The sequence below is a fragment of the Colossoma macropomum genome, unplaced genomic scaffold (genome assembly GCF_904425465.1).
Source record: "Colossoma macropomum unplaced genomic scaffold, Colossoma_macropomum, whole genome shotgun sequence".
NCBI classification, from domain to species: Eukaryota; Metazoa; Chordata; class Actinopteri; order Characiformes; family Serrasalmidae; genus Colossoma; species Colossoma macropomum.
In genome coordinates, this window is record NW_023495459.1 from 46263 (window position 1) to 67020 (window position 20758).

Here is a 20758-nt window from a genome sequence, read left to right on the forward strand (position 1 = left end):
CATTCAGAATGACAAATTCTGACAAAAGACAGCGATTTTGCATGTATGTGTCTTGAATGTAATCCTCCTTGTAACCACCCTTATTTCTAATATACCTGTAATCTGATTGTTTTTTGCAGTAATTGTCATGGATTCCAGTTTTCTTTTTTGTACTGTAACATACAAGCAGTTCAATCTGAGAGTTTTCTTGACCTTCCAGATCTTACCTTGAATTCCACAGTTCTCCTTAACTGCCATTCCCTAATGACATTAATAACCAGTGCTTTGATAGTGATCTTGATAACTTACAGGCTTTTGAAGCTTTTTAGGCATCAATTAGCTTCATTTTTAGATATTTCTCCCTGTTTTTTAAGTGATTCAAATATCAGTAACTGTGTATTAAATGTATTTATTTGTACATTTTATGTATTTTTTGTAACTATAAATTCCTATAATTTAAGTATATGTCAGCTAAAATGAATGTTGGCTGCACCTGCCTTTACTTTGTAAACACATAACTTTGATACTTGAAATAATAAAAGAATAATGGAGTCTCTGTTTCTGTTCTCACTGTTATTAAAATATCTGCCAAATATCAGAACTACTGTTCACTTCCTCGGTATATTACAAACACTGAAGCCCCTCCACTCTAAATGTTTATTGGTATCATAGTAAACAAGGTTATATTATAACATTGTAGACAAGATAATAATAATAGGACAGTACTGAAAGTGTTATGTCTCTCACCATTGACTTCAACATAAACAGTAATGGCGTCGTTGTAGGATTTGTCCTGAATGACACATTTATAAGCTCCTTCATCAGAAGGTTGGACTGCTGAGAGTTTCAGTGAGGTGTTTCCTTTCTGCAGCTCCTCTTTAAATAGAGCTGTTCGTCCTCGATAGGAATCAATTTGATCATCATTTCTGTCTCCATGATCTTTATAGAGATGTACTAGACTGCCAGTATCAGGTCTGGTCCACTCCACCATCATATTCTCAGCGCTGATGTTGGGTTGGAGAGAACAGGGCAGAACCAGATCTTCACCAGCCTCAACAACAAGAGGAGCAGCTGGACCAACTACCTTAAAGTTCTCTGTAGAAACAAACATGACATATAACAAAATAATAACAGTTAAACTCTCTCTCTCTCTCTCTTTCTTTCTCTCTCTCTCTCTCTCTCTGTCTCTCTCTCTGTCTCTCTCTCTCTCTCTCTCTCTCTCCTATTATATATACAAAACATTTACACTGATTACTGTTTTTTCCACATTATTCCATGAGTGTATAGTAGCCTTTTTCCTGTTTTACAGGATAGAACACACATACCTGACATGATCTCCATAAAGCCAGAGAAGATCAGTAGCATCACACAGAGAAACATCATCCCTGAAAGACAGTTTGAACAGATTTTCTTCTATTTATTCCTGAAACTTCAACACACTTTTCTCACAGGTTAACTTTAATGTAGTGAGCAGAGATGTTTTAAAGGTATTCTATACATGAATTATTGTTTTCCTCAACCTCAACCCACTATAAAAAAACAGTACAGTAATGTGTAAAAGTCAGAGACCACCATTTATTTATTTAAATTTCAGTAAAAACTGTGTAATTTCTTATTAAATATATTTTTTTCTGCTTTTTTCCAGAATCGGAAAACACACATATAGCAGGAAATTACACAGAAGCCTCAAATACATATAACATCAAAATGTTCAGTATTTAGTATCTTTGCATTTATTCCAGCTTTCATTCTTTTCAGGAGACTCACTTTCAGTTTTTCAAAGAATCTACAGGTGATATTTTTCCACACCCCCAAGGTTCAGTCTTAGAAGTTGGCTGCACTTTCTGCTTTTCACCATCCAAACACATTCAGTGGTGTTGAGGTCTGGACTCTGGGGTGGTCAGTTCAGCTTCTTTGTTTGATGTGTCCGTCTCCTTTTCTCAGTGAGGTTCTTCTTGATCAGCTACACATCCTTTCAGACCCACAGCGCTGAGTCGTCTTCTCACAGTGGAAGGATGGACAGAAACACCTGTGGATGTTTTCAGATCTGAAGCAGCTTGATTTTCTCCTCTCTCTCAAAGATGAAAGCTTTAAGTACTATTATTTTCCTTTGATTTTGTAGTGGATTCAGCTACTTTTATTCAGAAACTGAGCAGTTTCAGTTCTTCAGTTCTTGGATTCTTGGACCAAAGTAAACCCTTGTGACTTAAGATACAAAGAGGAATCACAAGGCACCAGGATGTCTGCTCAAAATCTGACCAACCAAGTTTATGGCCCCAGAATTCTCTCAACCCCCTCATCTGCCATGGCATGCTCTTTCCTTATGCAAGTGGATTACATCTAATCTCCTCAGAAATATCAGAATTTACAGGCCATTTTGACTGGAATTAAAGAAACGAAAGGTGGTCTCTGATTTTTCCACAGTAATACACACACACACACACACACACACACACACACACACACACACGTTTAAATAGGGACATGAAACATCTGCATATTACATTATGGCAATGAAGTTCAGAGCCTTTTATAAACTCAAACATTTTTCCTGGGACAGCAGGAAAAATGTAAACTAAAGCAATGATTTGAAAATCCATTATTCAGTATTCAGTACTGAGTTTTGGCCTTGACTGTTACGCACAGAGATTTCTCTGGATTATCTGAATATTTTTATAAAGCTAAAACTAAAATATCTCGCCATAAAAATACCTTCCAAGCAGAACCCATGTGTGCTAAAGCTGTCATCTGTGTCATCTTTCTGCACCTCATAGTCGGCAGTTATTCCATCAGTTATTACGAAACGATGGACAATAACTGTGCATCTCAGGTTTAGCTGTGATTCCACTTTTCTACCACTGGTGGATTCAGTGTCTGTACGGTAGAAGTTCTACGTTTACCAACATTCTCACTCACAAGTCACATTTCCAAATGATGTGTTTATGGACTGTGTACAAACCTGTTAACCCCTTAAACGGACAGGACCCACCAGCAGCCCCAAAGTTTTATTACACACTTCTATAATCTGAGAATAGCTCAGCCAGTTTGCACTGAAGTCCCTGTAGTTACTGAATAATAAATCTCCATATGTATTGAGTCTGAGATTTTAAGGGTTAATAATTAATCAGAAAAACAAAGACTATTTCCAGTTTTCCACATTTCACATGTAGGAGTGGCTGAGGACTTTAATACTCACAGAGAGAGATAGAGAGAGAGAGAGAGAGATCGAGAGAGAGATAGAGAGAGAGACAGAGAGAGAAAGTGGGAGAGAGACAGACAGGGAGAGAGAGAGAGAGAGAGAGAGAGAGAAAGAGAAAGTGGGAGAGAGACAGACAGGGAGCGAGAGAGAGAGAGAGAGAGAGAAAGTGGGAGAGAGACAGAGACAGGGAGCGAGAGAGAGAGAGAGAGAGAGAGAGAGAGAGAGAGAGAGAGAGAGAGAGAGAGAGAGAAAGTGGGAGAGAGACAGAGAAAGGGACAAAGGGATCTATAGTTCCATGTGTTTAATAGCTTGATGTGGTCAGAGAATGTCTGTAGTGGACTGACTGGACTGACAGTGGGATCAAACTATGCTGGTGAATAGAGAATAAAGTGAACTAATTAGTGCAGAATATTATGATTATAAAATGTTTGTATGGAAAAAGAAGAGAGTGAGAAACTGAGAAAGAGTGTGTGTGTGTGAGAGAAAGAGAGAGAGAGAGAGGGAGAGAGAGAGAGAGAGAGAGAGAGACAGAGAGAGAGAGAGAAACTGCCTCAGTAGCTTCTTTAGTATCAGTCTTGTTGAACAGCATGTCAACCTGAAATGACCTTTAACTTCAGTCAAAGTAAATGAAAAAGATAAAGATCCACTGAATAAAATTATGACTTTATTATACTTATTTCAAGACAAATACACACAAGAATACACATGGAGTCAGCTTTAGTGATCGTGTTGCTGTTATCTGATGGTCTGCAGTCCAGTTTAATACTGAAAACCAGTCTAACTGACCTCTCAAGGGGGCTTTAAGGTGCTCAGCAGTGTTTTCAGGTGAGTAGTTTGAAAAGATTCACACTGAAGTGATGAACCAGTGGCTACTTTGGTGCAGCCTGACAAATTACTGTTATTCAACAAAGTGTCATTTTAAACTATAAAATGTAGTCAAAGTTAGATAACGACCCTACAGAGCTTCTAACACTGTGACAGAGTCTCTTACTAACAGCTCACATGTGCAGCCTTCTTATTAAAGCTTACAGCCTCAGCACTGAACCTTCAGCAGCTGTACACAGCCCAAAAACACAGTGTGAAACATTACATAACTGAAGAAAAACAACACAATAAAGCAACAATCAGACCTGTCAAACACAGAACCTGCTCATATTCCTATGAAGACATTCATCAACTGATCACTCGACTCACTGAACTGAAAACGTCACCTTTCAGAACTCAGTTCAGTTCAGTTTCACTCTGAAAGTCAGATCCACAAGCAGTAAATCAGTAATAATACCCATTAAAAGCTGAGAGCAGAGTTACCTGATTCTGAGGTCACACTCAGCTTCACTACTGGGGTTTAGACTGAATGATAAACTAGCTGTAGCTTCCTTTTCCTCAGAAAGAGAAAACCAGCTGGAGAGAGAGAGAGAGAGAGAGAGAGAGAGAGAGAGAATCCATGCGTGAGAGCCTGAAATCTTTGTACAAAAGGCAAATCTGCTCCACTTTAATACAATAATCATATTAACTTCAAATGTAAACTGGCTGTTTTAATATTCCAGGTTCACTGAGTGGAACAGTGCTGTAAGAAAACGCGCAGAGGACTAAGAACGGCTTTATTGAATATATTTTTAGTTTTTTATTTTGTTTGTTTGTTTTTATGGTTTATTTCATAACACCCGATCAACTATGCTGCATGTTGTGTTGATGTGTAAATCTTTATGTCAAATAAAAAAGTATCTGCACATTTTACAGGTTAATTAAAGATTCTGGGTGATGATCTGTCAGAGTAAACAGTTCCATAGTGAACTGGGCTGAGTCCCAGATCTTTACATGCCCAGCCAGCGTATCTTCCCATCTGCACCACTACAGAGTGGAAGGACTGTTTATCTGTTTGTAAATTTCCACCAGGTGCATGATGGGAAATAATCACAAAAATCTGGTTGCAGTCTTGGAAACAGTGACCCTGCAAGTTTCCTTGTCTTTGTAAAATCATAGTCAGTGACCAAAAACTGTAACACTGTCTTTAGATGTGAGAGGATGTCAGACTTTAGTCTTTTAAAGTCTTCTAGTGTATCTTTAGCATGAGTCACATTAGAGATGTAATCTTAACGAGACTGGGCCAGCATAGCTTTGATGGACCACCATCAGTTGCACTGTATTTGTCATGTATTGTCTACGATACAGAATATATTTATATTTGAAACTTTACATACTGGGCAGCAAATTAACATTTTAGTTCACCGGCCTGCTGCGTCTGGTGGAAGCCAAACTTTACCAGCTGCGTTTTCTCAACACGCAATTACGTATTATAATACTAATAATAATAATTATCACTATTTCTACTGACAATAATAATCACTATTTCTACTGATAATAATAATTACTACTACTACTACCACTACTACTAATAATAATAATAATACTCACTACTACTACTACTAATAATAATAATAATACTCACTACTACTACTACTACTAATAATAATAATAATACTCACTACTACTACTAATAATAATAATAATACTCACTACTACTACTACTAATAATAATAACACTCACTACTACTACTACTACTACTAATAATAATAATAATACTCACTACTACTGCTAATAATAATAATACTCACTACTACTACTACTGCTAATAATAATAATACTCACTACTACTACTACTACTAATAATAATAATAATAACACTCACTACTACTACTACTACTACTACTAATAATAATAATAATAATAATAATAATACTCACTACTACTACTACTACTACTAATAATACTCACTACTACTAATAATAATAATACTCACTACTACTACTAATAATAATAGAATAAAATAAAAGTTTCCTCCGGTTTCCTCCCACAGTCCAAAAACGTGCAGTCAGGCCAATTGGACATGCTAAAATTGCCCTAGGTGTGAGTGAGTGTGTGACTGTGTATGTCTGTCTGTCTGTCTCCCCTGCGATGGACTGGCGACCTGTCCAGGGTGTATCCTGCCTTCCGCCCAATGACAGCTGGGATAGGCTCCAGCACCCCACCGCGACCCAGAAGGATAAGCGGTTTAGATGATGTATGTATGTATGTGTAGCCCAGTTGAAACTTTCGGTTCAGTTTATTTATTTTATTTTTTGATTGAATTATCAGTTCAAATGTATATATTCACGTGTATCTAAAAGTTTGGTTATTTGATTAAGTATGTTTCTGAACTAACTCTTACTTCTTCCTTTTCTGAGCCTATAACATCTAATGGGGTATTGTCAGCCAAGCCGCAGGGTCAGTGGGCGGGACAATAGCAGTAGGGGGAACGAAAAAAAGAAAACACGAGAGAGAGACACACGAAAACGAGAGAGAGGAAAAAAAGAGAGCAGGGAGACGGAGTGAACTAAATGGCGCTCATAGCTTATATGTGCGACCTAAAGTTTATTTTGTTCGAGTGAACGACTGTCTGACCGTCCTGTGAGTACAGTCCAGCGCCGGGTTGGCGAATAGAGAGCCCGTGTAGGAGTTTGCACGCAGTTCGTCGAATGTTTAGAGTAAGAGCTTAGCTCGATAAGCTAACTCTGCTGCTCAAAGTATCGCCCATTGTATTGTTCATAAGTCAAGCTGCAGCAGGCTAACTCAGGCTGCTAAAGTGCACCCTAGCTCTATACTCCGTGTGTTTTACGTTAACTAGCTCAGTAAACGTAATTCCCCTGTAGTGTGTGTATTGTCGTTGCCATCTCGAGTCTATCAGCCTACAGACTTTCCAGTTAGCGACTGGGGTGACCGGCAAAGCCCCAGTTTCCACTGGCTACATTGGAGATCACTGCCCTGTGTGTCTGGCTGCTAAACTACGGATGCTCCGTTCCACCGCTGCAGAAAGAGGGAGCAAGAGAGAGAGAGAAAGAGGTGCGGTAGAGAGACAGAGCCACTCCCGCAGAGGTAACTTCTGTTTTGTTTATTGCTCTTCGGAGTGAAGAGGCCAGTTGCATTATTTTTTTTCTCGGCCACTACGCACCCGAGCCACGTATCAGGCCTGCAACGAGGGGGGGTAGAGAACTAGTTCATTTAACTAGTAGAGACTCTACTTAGAGCGAGCTGTGCGTGAGAGAGTGTGTGTGGGCCCATTTTTTGTTGTTTTGTTTTATTTGTTCAGGCCTTGCCAATACAAATATTTTAAAGTAAAATCTACAGTGTTGGATGTTTTCTATCTTGTGCATACTCAGAGGTTGTTTGTTGGTACTATAATGGTGTTTCGGGTTCGCATTGAGTGTATAGTGTTAATTTAAAGTGCTGTCAGATACATTTACCAGCCACCTATCCTTAACCAAATCTAGAAGTTACTGAGTAACCCAGGGCCCCCAGCTTTATTTGATCATTTAAATAACCACCTATCTACTGGGTACCTAGCTGGGGCGCTACATATGTATGTATAAAAGTAAATGTTCAAGTAAGTCAAGTTCCATTAATTAAACAGTACAATTATCCAAGAATACAGATTTACGTTTCCAGCTGCTCTCCAGGTCTAAATTACTGAATCAACAGACTGTTCGTAACATAGTAATATAGTAACATATCGATCAGACTCCACACACAATCACGTATAGAGTCAATCAAAATCTAACTTTTCTCAGATTGTTTTCTAGCTGCTAGCATACATGCTAATAGCGCAAGTGTTAAAGCTTCCAAATTAACATTTTATTGGCAAATACATACAAAAAAAGTGATCATTTTAAAAACAGCAATCAGCTCTAAACATATTATTCCAGTTTATATTCTGGTGCAGGTATTGATAATAAGATCACATTAAAGGGGGGATTTTCAATGTTTATTTGTAATCTAAAAGTAACAAGTACTTTAATTAGCATGACAGTTATAGTTAAATGTCTTTTCAGCACACAAAACATGGTCCACTGTTGCTTAGACCTGCAATCTATTCTGTCTTTAGCTTACATGTTTTTTTTTAACTATAACAGATTTAAGACAACTTTTAATTGAAACCAGTATTAGACAATATTGTAATCATCTCACATGGTTACTTTGTCTTTAATGGGTATGTAGATGTAGATCGGCCACCAGAGGTCTATCTGGAGTCTTATCAGTATGCAGCATCTTTAAAGTTCAGAACTTCTATGTTATGCTGCCTTAAGTCATGTAGGAATGTCATATTTATGAGACGAGTGTACATGAACACCACTACAATGCTGTATGTACTGGTGGGAGATTCAGATTTTTCAGTGAGCCCAGAGTTACTGAGTTGGTCACATGTTATCAGATAAGCACTGGTATGTGCTGATAGTTTGATTGTAAACTGGCTGTATTTCAGTTATTCAGCAGCCAAACAAGAACATTACAGGCTAAAATCTTCCACACATGAAAACACAAATATAAGCATGTTATGTGATGCTAATGTGATAAAAACATCACTCGCCTCATAACCGTCCTCTGTTTATCATTTTATTGCAGTAATGCAACCGACTCTCTTTAATGACAGAAAAAAATGTAAATGAAAGAGCATTATTTTCAGTGTGTCTGTCTTCCTGACCTAAACCATTGAATTCAGGCTCAAAGCCGTAAGTAGGAACTTCCAAGGAGGACTTGAAGGCAGCATTATAAAGTCCTGATATTGAGAACCTGTTACGGTTTTAAGCTCAGTGTAAGTATGAGGTGCACGAGTGTATCTTTATGCTCTAAATACACTGTAAATGAAAAAGTTAATTTATGCTGTGTTTCTTTTTGTAGGAGGACTTTTGTGCTGTATTATTTATCTGGACTCGACTGAAAGAGTAACAGGATTCTCAAGCTGAGAGACACAGAAAGCTGATTGGTCCTCAAACAAGGTTTACTTGAATACTTTTAGATAGCTTGAATACTTGGTAGATGGGACTGGTAACACTGAAGGAGCAGGAGAATAAGAGCACAGAACTGAGGTTTAAGGAACTGAACCACAGTGTTTACAAGACTAAGAACAATGAATGACAAACATCCAGTGAGAGCTCTCCGTCTCAGAGAGACTGTTGTGAAGGACGCTTCAGATCATATGCTGTATGATCACTTCTTAACTCTGGGATAACACAGGATTTGTGTACACATCTGGAGTTTTGTGAGTCCATCAGTACAAATTAAAGTCTTAGGGACCCAAATTTCATTAAATTGTAAACCAGCTGTGAATATAGAAGTGGTTCGTTTCAATATAATATTGTATATTATAGCATCTTTTGGTAATAAACGATTCACCTCTTGTTGTGAAAGTTGTTACTGCAGCAGCCTCTGCTGGCCTTTCTGAATTTCCCTGAAACAGCCATCAAAGGCTGTGATTTACTGATGTGAAAACTGAGTAATTACCCTGACTTTCATCTCTAACTATGTTTTAGTGAGTGAGATACACAGATAATAGAATTTCTGTTGAGCTACAAGGCAGTGATGATATGGAGGAAAGTACAATATGTGAATAATTTAAAATGTTTGTTATATATTTTCATAATTAATTTACTTTTACTAAATGTGAAGTCAAGTTTGGGCTCCTTCACTAACTCGAGTTCCATCATGAGTGAAATAATATTGATAGGCTAATCTCGCTCGGCGTGTTGCATAATGAAAGTATAGATTTATAGAGATGATATTTCAGCTAATTCTAATAACCTGTGTGTTCAGGTATCTCAGATATGCTGTGGAACAGCTAATGACTCAGATTGTGCTCAGCTTTACTTCAAAGGTTAGAACTAGAGCCACAAAGTGAATTTACAGGTGACCATTTGCCTTTGAGTGTTTTTGTTCATTTTAATGTTTATCATAAACTTATGTTCAGTCAAAACATCAAAATACAGAAGAACATGCAAAGTCACATCTGGAGGGAGTTCTTTAAGTGGGCAGCTTTTGACATGACAGGATTTTTTATAGCTTAGTGTCAGGTTCATTGTTTGGTAATGACTTTGTTGTACCCAGTAAATGACACACTACTTCACATATATAAGTACATATTCCTGTTTTTTAGAAATCGTTAAATCTATTTACATAGTTGTGTGAATGGCTTTATATGAGAACATTTTCTTAATTATGTAAGATATCTATTTATTAAATTTAAAATATGAATTAAATAAGGTGATTCTTAACAGTGAATGTATTGGGGCCCAAAAATCCATATCTAGTGTTATATTTAGTTTAGCTGCTTAAAATCAAACCAGTTCTCTTTAGTTTTCTGCAAGTTTTCTTTCCCAAAATGGCAGTTAGAAATATAGAATATAGAAATTTGGTTTCCCAGGCCTGGAAAATCAGTGCCAACACAGTAACGCTCATGGAAAAGTCATGGAATCTCCTGGATACTGTTCATCATCTCATCACTTTTCAAACACTGAAGAGTCTCCATCACAGAAAACACAGCGAGAAGTGAGACTTAGAGAGAAAAACAAACTAACACAATAAACTGAATATAATAAACTAAACTCACACAAACTACCTGATTTACCAACTTTTACTAACATAAACTTCAGTTAGCCAAAGGGGTGTAGAGGATGATTTGACAGAACACACGACTGCTGCTTCAGTGATGGAGATCAGCATAACTTCCTCAATGTGAGTCACAGAGCTCAGTCTGCACTGCAGCTGCATATTAGACAGCTAGAACACCAAGGTGAGCACTTGTGCAGGGCACTGTATCAGGATTTACTGTGAGAGAACCTGAACACAACACAGCTGAACACAATCTGTAATTACTGTCATTTCTGCCTTCTTTTCTTCCTTCCAGCTGCTCAAACTGTCAGAAGCTACTGCAGAAAACTGCAACACTTGAAACAAGAACACCTGCAGTGCTGTGAGAACTTCTGGCAGCTAAAGACTGGAGAGTCTACAAACCTAGCAGAGCATGTCTTGCAACACCAGCTAGAGGACTTTCTGAAACAGAACAGTGTTGATTCTGTACACCAACCAAACAAACAGAGAGCTCTGATCACTGGTGTACACAAGGTGATGGACCCAAATATAAACAGAGTTCTGCATTACACTTAGCATTAGCATTAGCATTAGCATCATCAACCCCTGCTAATTCTAGTAGGGCTAATCATGCTAATTCTAAGATCCCGCCGCCTCCAGCCTTCCAGTTAGTAATACATTGGACCAGTCAAGCAGAGCATAAATGCCTGCAGAACAATCAGGGGTCCTGCTGGCTCAGGAGACATAATGGTGACTTTCCTAAAACGTCTTAAGAGAAACAGTATTGGACAAAAAGGAGACATGAGACACTTCTGGACCAGATACGATTATAATAGTTATTCACAGCATCAAAACTGAGAAGGCTCTTAATCTACAATGAGAAATGGTTGAGTTCATATTGAGATTCCTGTCTTTAGTTCAGATGCAGATGAACGTCAGTGTTATTGTTCTGGTAAATCTGAGTGACTTTATTTGACTCTATTATTATTAAACTCAAGAGGAGATGAATACAAGATTACTGAGGAGAAACATCTGAGCAGCAGGAGAGACTTAAGACTCCTTTGTCTTTCCTTCTGATCTCACTGTTCAGTAATTAGAGAAATACAGGGAGATTCACTCAAAAGGTGCCGGACAGCCGTCACGACGTTTAACCTCCGTTTGTGACTTCTGGGTGCATACCCCCCGCACCCCTTCATGTGTCTGTCAGAACACGGAGATCACTTCCAACATCACATGTAATGTAATCGATTACACACGCATCAAGGTATGTAGCAGATGTTCTGGTTCAGATTGCTTCATCCTAACGGGAGTTACAGCAGAATATTCAGGGCCTCTTTCGAGTGAATCTCCCTGTATTAAGATGATGTATTTTTCATTTTTCTTTCTTGTCAGTTTTGACCAACAGCACAAAAGTCATGATGTTGAGAAATCATGAGGTCAAACAGCCTCTAATGGCTCAGCGGTCACTAAGATCATAAAACCAGTTCTCTTCAGTTTTAGATCTCTTATTGACATTCTTATCAATGATTTTAGACCCAAGCAGAGAAGCAAACTATATTAATAGTCTCCTATAAACTTCAACACTAAGATTAAGCTGTACTGGTCCTGTAAAGATAAAATATGTGAAGATAAATGAGGCTCCATGGAGAAACACCACAGCAGTAAAATCTCAAAAAGGGAGAGCAGAAAGCTCGGGCACCTTTACAGACAGAGCCGTAAAACTATTATCTAAAGGTTAAAAAGACAACGGTTCCTCTTTTAGACATCATTAATAAAAACATGAAAACTCCTGTACATCACTGTGGACAGATCAATAAATCCTCCTACAGTCACAGATCCTGAACTGCTCTCAGTCAACTAATGAATCTGCAGCTTGTTTTCTCAAAACTAAATAATAAATATCAGACGCATAAATCATAAAGACCACACTGACAGAAAATAATGCTGCACCACACGTTTAGTCTCATTCATCTCAATGTAGCGGTCAGTTCCAAAATTCTTAAAAACATAAACAGTCCTCCTGCTGTCTTAATCCTTCTGCCTTCAAATAATCCCTAAATTGTCTTTAACTGTCTAGAAAAGGATCTTCTGTAAATAAAGTGACTCACTGAAAACTGAAACTGAAAACAGAGTCGCTGAAAACTGCAGCTGTAAAACTCCTCTTAAAAAAGAACAGTTTAGATGACTCTGCACTTAAAGCAGGCAACCCAGCCTCCCTCGCAGAAGCAAAATCATCCAAAAAGTTCAATCTGCTTAACAAACTTAAATAGCTGCTAAAATGAAGACGTAGCTGCTAAACTAGACTGAATCCTGCAGGAGAACAATCTTCCTGGATTAGCATTACGGAGAAGATGTGTACAGTAAAATATATTATATATGTGTTTATATTATAAATATGCAGAAGCCCAGCACTGAATAAATATTCTGCTGTTCCAGAGTAAAAACAGCACCACACATCTGTCTGATAATCATTTATTAAAACTTATTCCAGTATGAATCATCAACACCATCATGCATCATACATCCATCATTCATCATACATAAGTGGTCAGTAGTTTGATCAGCAGTGTTGTGTGGTCAGTAGTTTGATCAGCAGTGCTGTGTGGTCAGTAGTTTGATTAGCAGTGCTGTGTGGTCAGTAGTTTGATCAGCAGTGCTGTGTGGTCAGTAGTTTGATCAGCAGTGCTGTGTGGTCAGTAGTTTGATCAGCAGTGTTGTGTGGTCAGTAGTTTGATCAGCAGGGCTGTGTGGTCAGTAGTTTGATCAGCAGTGCTGTGTGGTCAGTAGTTTGATCAGCAGTGCTGTGTGATCAGTAGTTTGATCAGCAGTGTTGTGTGGTCAGTAGTTTGATCAGCAGTGCTGTGTGGTCAGTAGTTTGATCAGCAGTGCTGTGTGGTCAGTAGTTTGATCAGCAGGGCTGTGTGGTCAGAAATGCTAACAGTAGTAAATGTCCAGCTTTTCACAGCAGCACAAAGTTACAGCAGCTCAGAGAAACAACGTCTACCACAAACTGCAGGATCGGTCATCATGGTGATCAGGTCACTGTGGATCAAATCTCTATTTAATTTAAATTTAGTTATCAGTTAAAAACATGTTTGTAAAATCCACCAGTCTTTAATGACTCATTCATCTGATCTAGTATTATAAGTGCTAGAAATCAGAACTGAAAGTGGAGCTCAGGAATGAGAGCCGGTTGAAACACACAAGAACCAGCTTGTCGTCAGTTCTGTAGAACTAAATAAGAATCTGATGCTCTCACTGCCCCCACCCCTCCATCTTAACCCAGAGAGACAGGATCCCACAGAAATGTGACTGAAGAGAAGCTACTAGTAAATGAACTCCTACAGTAACAACTAGTAAATAAACAATAAATTAATCTTGTTAAAAATAAGTGTAGAGGATGTATAATGCAGTGTGTTCACATGTACAGTGCATTATTATAAATAACTCTTCATGGTGATGCTACACTGGCCTCCACATGTTTGCTGACCCCACATACACATAACTACACTGGTTTCAGTGAAGGTCTCCCACCCAGCCTGAAATAATCTAGGGAAAACACTGCATGTGTATAAAATGGTGGACTTTATCTTTTGTAATATGAAACTAACCAAATGAAAACAGTACAATATCACAGAAACCCAAACTCTGATGAGGACTTTAGCAAACAAACCAGGTGTGAAGACAGTCTCCACTTTACTTTCTGTAATCCACACTGAAACCATGTTAATCACAGGATCTCTAGTTTAATACTGTAGTTTCTCACAGTAGACCAATTTATTATATTACACACCTGACCACACACCTGAACACACTCCTGTACACACACCTGAACACATACCTGAACACACTCCTGTACACACACCTGTACACACCTGTACACACACACACACACGCACCCACACAAAACACACACACACTCACCCACACACACACTCAAACACACACACACACACACACAACCACACACACACACACACTCATACACACAAACACACACTCACACACTTAGGGGTTTACAGTGTCACAGTATGCTTTTCTGAGCATTGTTTAGATATTACCAGTGTTTAAACATAACTGACCAACTTGGTCATTTAGTGCAGTGAAACTGAAAATAATATATCATTGTATTCATAGTTTTTATAATAGTTTTTAAGTGAGGCAGATGATTCTCTAGTTAGAACTTATCAACTTATTAATGCTTAGAAAAACTAATTATTGTGATGCATCTCTCTCTCTCTCTCTCTCTCTCTCTCTCTCTCAGTATTACTGTGTTCAGCCACTCCTGTGTGTGGAATCTGGAAGTAGTTCATGTTTTTCTAATGAAATCATTCAGACACTCATTGAGTTGTGAACCTGAACTGAAACCATTTCTCTGTGAACAGAAACACAGTAACTTCCTGAAGTTCTCCTGCAGTAACTCTGTCACTGAGCTTCATGCTTTACACACATATAAACCCAAAGCCCTGAGTATTTATACATCAGTATGAAGTTTTATACTCAAATACACGTTTGAAGAGTTTGATTTGACCTCAGATACACTTTTAATATAGTGAGAGTAAAATGTGCTCCAACTGGTTTTCTCTTTCTAAAGAAAAGGAAGTTGTCAGAGTATCATTCAATCTGGACTGTGATTGAGTGTGTGTACAGGTGTGTGTACAGGAGTGTGTTCAGGTGTGTGTGTACAGGTGTGTGTACAGGTGTGTGTGTGTGTGTGAGTGTGTGAGTGTGTCCACATTCTTTGGCTCCAGTTCAGTTTGTAACCAGAAACCATACTGGTTTAACTGATCAAAGTTCCACAAAAGAATATTTTCCAATTTGGGAAATTCTCTTGTGCTCTGTGGTCAGTAGTTCTGTCAGTGGTGCTGTGTGGTCAGTAGTTCAGTCCGCAGTCCTGTGTGGTCAGTAGTTAGATAAGTGGTGCTGTGTGGTCAGTAGTTTGAACTGCAGTGCTGTGTGGTCACTAGTTCTATCAGTGGTGCTGTGGTCAGTAGTTAGATAAGTGGTGATGTGTGGTTTCCACTGCAGAATCATGTCTGTTTTTAATTCAGTGCCACAGTTGTCAATCATCAACCACCAGGTGTTTTTTTAGCATTACACAACTTTACCAGCCTTTTGTCGCCCCGTCCCAACTTTTTGGAACGTGTTGTTGGCATCAAATTCAAAATAGGCATATATCAAAAAACAATACAATTTCTCAGTTTCTACATTTGATATGTTGTCTTTGTACTATTTTCATTGAATATAGGGTTTAAATGATTTGCACATCATTGCATTTTGTTTTTATTTACATTTTGCACAGCATCCCAACTTTTTTGGAAATGGGGTAGATAATTACAAACAGACCACTATCAGAATATCTCTGACATATGATGAGAGGCACTTTAACCAGCTCGTGGGCCCTGTCTGTCTGTTTGCACACAGCATCCGAAACATGAAGCTAGTTTCTTATTGTCTAGTTCTTTTTCAGATGTTATGTGTGACACCATTTAATGAGTGTCTGAATGATTTCATTAGAAAAACATGAACTACTTCCAGATTCCAAACAACAACAAACCACATTCCACACACAGGAGTGGCTGAAAACAGTAATACTGAGAGAGAGAGAGAGAGAGAGAGAGAGAGAGAAAGATTTTTTTTAGATATTAAAACCATAACTTTTATTTAACAATTTAGATACCCAAATAGAGCAAGTTATATTAGTGCAACATTCCAGGCATTAACAAAACACCATGTATATGATTCAGCTCCAAGGGCTAGCGAGGATCAGCTCGCCTTCCTCTACACTACACAGAATATCACTGTGGCACCATTCCAGCTCAAACACCTCGATATTGTTCATGGCTCTGTAAAAACCAAACTCAAAGAGAAGTCTTGATTTTACAAGAGCCATGAACAACAGTAGAACCTCCTGACCAGAACTGTTTTCCATTCTATTCCTCCTAAAGTTGTAAATCGACAGTTTTGCCTGACCCACTATAAAATTAAGCAGTTGCCACTTAAAATGTTCTTTTCGACTGTAACCAGCTCCAAAAATAAAAGCACAAGAGTTAAAAACCTCCCCACACTTCAGAAATAAACAGTCGAGTGTGTTAAACAGGGGTACAAGCCTGGGACATTCTAAAAAACAGTGGAAGATTGTTTCCCTGAGTCCACAAAATACACACTGATCACTCATATCTTGATTAATTACAGAGACAAAAGCATTGACTGCCTAAATCCCATGTAAGATTCTCCATTGGAGATCACCAGACCTTTTTGTTAGTGGTGGCTTATACAACACCCTCCAGACAGGCCGTTTGTCCATCCCTACACCCAGTTTGGCTCTCCACACTGTGTCAAGCCTGTCACTCAGCACTGCTTTATTCAACACTTTAACACAGCATTTATATAAAACCTGACCTGACAGAGTGTGGAGATTCAAATTCTGCAGGCCAGAGAGGTCCATCAAAGGGCCCGATACATTGTCCAAGTCTGGTGAGAGTGTAGTCCTTGGTAACCGGTCTCCCCTGGTAGGCACTGCACTCCCATCTCCAAAGTCCTGCAGTAAAGACAGTTCCTCCATTGAGAGCTTGCCCTTCCACAAGTCAATGAAGGCCTTGGTATGACGCAAGGACTTTTGTCCTAACAGAGAGGCAACTGCCTGGACATCACCCAAGCCTGGTCCTGACACGTCTACCAAGTTTCGTAGCGTTACTGTCCCTGAAGCACAGAGCATCTGAGTGAGGCCCGGTACAGCACTGCTGGACACGTCCAGCCGAGCTCCTTTAATTAAGGGCTCTTCCAGCAGCCAGTAAAGTGAGGTGGTTTTTTCCAGTCTATAGGTCTTAAAAAGTCCCCATATTTTAAAAAGTCCATGATAAAAAAGGGGTAATCCACCAAGGTTCAGTTGTTTATAGTCCATTAAAAACAGAGTAGTATCCAATCCCAGTCCATCAACTTTGCGTAGGATGGTGCAGGCCACCTCTCTCCACACTATGTCAGCAGGGCCTGTCAGGAATTTTTGAAGGAACTGCAGACGGAAAGTTGCTAGCCTGCTTGCGAGGTGCACCAGGCCTTGTCCTCCTTCTGCCCTGGGAAGGAAAAGCACACCTTGTGGGACCCAGTGAAGTCTGTCCCAGAAGAAGTCCACCAGGATCGCTTGCATTCGAGACAGTAGACCAACAGGAGGATCCACACACGATAGTTTGTGCCACAGCACAGATGCAACCAGATTGTTTATTACAAGCACCCTCCCCCTAAAAGACATCTGTCCATGGATCCATTTCCACTTTGCCAGCCAGCCTTTCATTTTCTCCACTACACCATCCCAGTTTTTCTGTAGTGCAGTTTCATCCCCAAGATATACCCCAAGGTACTTTATTACCCCTATTTTCCAACCCAGGCCAGCAGGTAATGCAGGTAACCCTGTCCACTGCCCCCCTGCAAGAGCCTCACTCTTAGCCCAGTTCACCCTTGCAGCTGAAATAGCTCCAAAATCCTGGACAATAGAAGCAAGTTCATCAATGTCCGCCTGCCCCTTTATCATTACCATAATATCATCAGTATAAGCTAATAGCTGATGATGATTGTGGCCCTCCTGTCCTAACACAACACCCTCAATTTTGGAGCGGCGCTTGTTCAGCAATGGTTCAATGGCAAGGGAGTATAGCATATCGGACAAGGCACAGCCCTGACGTATACCCCGACAAGCCTTAAAAGGAGCACTCAGCCCACCATTAATTTTCAGCACACTTTCAATGTCCTGGTCCAGTACTCTTACCATACTAATAAAAGTTGGACCAAAACCCAACGCCATAAGAGTCTGCCATAAATACTGATGCTCCACTCGAGCAAACGCTTTTTCTTGGTCAAGAGAAATGAGACCAAAGTCAAGCCTCAGAGTTCTGGAAACCTCTAAAACATCCCTAAGTAAACAAATATTATCTCTGATGGACCTGCCAGGCACACAGTAGGTCTGGTCATGATGGATTACCTGCCCCATCACGTCCCTCAGTCTGTTAGCCAAGGCTTTGGAGAAAATTTTGAGGTCTGTGCACAGGAGACTGACCGGTCGCCAGTTCCTAATATCCTGTAAGTTGCCCTTTTTAGGTAACAGGGTGATCACTGCCTTCCTGCAGCTCAAGGGCAGGAGGCCATCCTCTAGACTTTCATTGAGGACAGCTAACAGATCTGGACCCAGCTCTGACCAAAAGGTCTTGTAGAACTCCACTGGAAGGCCATCTATACCTGGGGGCAGTTCCATCCTCCATGCCCTTTAAAGCAGCATGGAGCTCCTGCTCACCCAGCGGCCTTTCCAGTTCTGCACTAGAGCGTTCAGTGACCCTTGGCAACCCTGCAAAGAAACGAGCAGCCAGTTCTTCATGATCCTTGTATTCACTTCTGTATAGTGCAGCATAGAAGCGTACAGCCCGTTTTCGAATCTCTGTGGGCTCTGTTAGCTCCTGCCCATCCTCAGAGTGCAGAGAGTGAATAAAGCGGCTTTGACCATTTCTCCTTTCCAGACTGAAGAAAAACTTGGATGGGGCATCCATCTGCGTCAGACTCTGAAACCGTGAGCGGACCAGAGCCCCCTGTGCCCTGACACCCAAGATATCATTGAGAGCAGAGGTTTTCGACTTCAGAACTCGAACGTGGCTCTGGTATCCAGTGGAGTCCACCAGTCCTTGTAACTCTAAAATCTCACGTTCCAGCTCTTTAATGGACTGAGTAATGTGCCTAGAGACATTGAAGGTGTACTGCTGACAAAGCTGCTTAATTACAACCTTTCCATAATCCCACCATTCTCGCAGGTCATGAAAATGTTGCTTCTGCAATCTAAAATTATTCCAAAAAACAGTGAAAACTTGCTTAAAATTCATATCACACAGCAAGGAGGTGTTAAAATGCCAATAGGCACTCTTGGGTTTAAGATTTGCAATAAAAATGGAGCATAAGACCAAACTATGATCAGAAAAACCAACAGGCACAATCACACACCCTTTAAAAACATTAAGCTGGTGTTTGAAGCAATAAAAGCGATCCAGTCTAGCCAAAGACATGAAACTGTCTCTCACATGGGCCCATGTATATTGTCTGACGGACTTATTAAAGACCCTCCACACATCACACAAGCGATGAGCCTTCAGTGACTCACGAAGAGCGCGCTGAGATGCGGCATGAGGTTCAGTGTGGTTCCTCATGGGTGGCCTCATTCTCAGTGCAGTTAAAGTCACCCCCCATAAACAGATAGTCATTGGGGCTGTAGTTCTGCAGAGCTGTATTAACAGTGTTAAGAAAGGCCACCCTGTCTACTCCATACGTAGGAGCATAAATGTTAACAATAGTGAACTTAAAACGCTCAAACATTCTTTCCTCCAATCAACCTCATTAGCCCTGTCACTGTGTGTCTCTTGAACAAGTGCAATGTCAATACCTTTCTGTTTAATTAGTTCAAACAGCAGGGCTCTTTTCCGGATGTCCCGAGCCCCATTTAGATTTAAAGAGCCCACCCTTATCCCACTCATAGAAGGAAAAAGAAGGCACAACAGGAGCAATAATGGGCCGAGAAGCAGAGAGAGACTATGATGTTTCAAAACCATCATTGTCGTTTTGAAGCTCTAACTTTAAGTTCAGCACGATTTTCTTTAGCCTGTAAATTTCCTGTGCAGTAAATTTGTCTTCACCATCTCCTCTCATGAAAGCCTGAAGAGAGTCTATGAACAGTTTACGGTCAGGAAAGTATTCTTCAACCACAACACCTTTCATGTTTTTGGTCTTATGAAGAAAAGACCGAATCTTATCGAAGGTGTATGCACTCTTCCTGCTCCTCTGACTTTTAGCATCTGGCTGATCACTGTCGGAGTCATCCAGTGTTGCAGAGCCGGAGCCAGTATTCTCTCTGTGCTTCTCGCTCCGTGCCTTCCCTTTCCTGTCACTCGCTATAGCCCGCTTCATTTTCCTTTTGCCAGACGGTGCTCTGAAAACGGCCTCCTCGGCCACAGTGTCCGTCTCCATGCCCTCCCCTTCCAAAATTAAATTAACACTCTCCTCAGCTGCAGCAGTAGCCTCGTTTGCTCTTGTCAGAGCTCCCCTGCCCAACATTCTGTCCACTACTCTCAGGATCCCCAGGACCAGACTCAGCTGCTTCACCCCCCTTCCCAGCCTGAGTCTGAGTACCCGAGGCAACAGTTTCCTTCACA

General features: G+C 40.0%; 1 protein-coding gene across 4 annotated transcripts in view; it reads right to left on the reverse strand.

Moving 5' to 3' along the window:
* Positions 1-20758, reverse strand: part of LOC118802147 (butyrophilin-like protein 9) — a 72943-nt gene that overhangs the window by 41904 nt on the left and 10281 nt on the right. For 3 of the 4 annotated variants that reach the window (XM_036562622.1, XM_036562621.1, XM_036562619.1), the window contains exons 2-3: positions 1305-1364; positions 727-1074 (exon numbers count right to left, since the gene is read on the reverse strand). In XM_036562622.1, the coding sequence (XP_036418515.1) occupies positions 727-1074; positions 1305-1362 (406 nt within the window). In that variant the 5' untranslated portion in view covers positions 1363-1364. Of the gene's footprint in view, positions 1-726; positions 1075-1304; positions 1365-4486; positions 4580-20758 lie in introns of all 4 variants that reach the window. The other variant, XM_036562620.1, reaches the window with a different exon arrangement.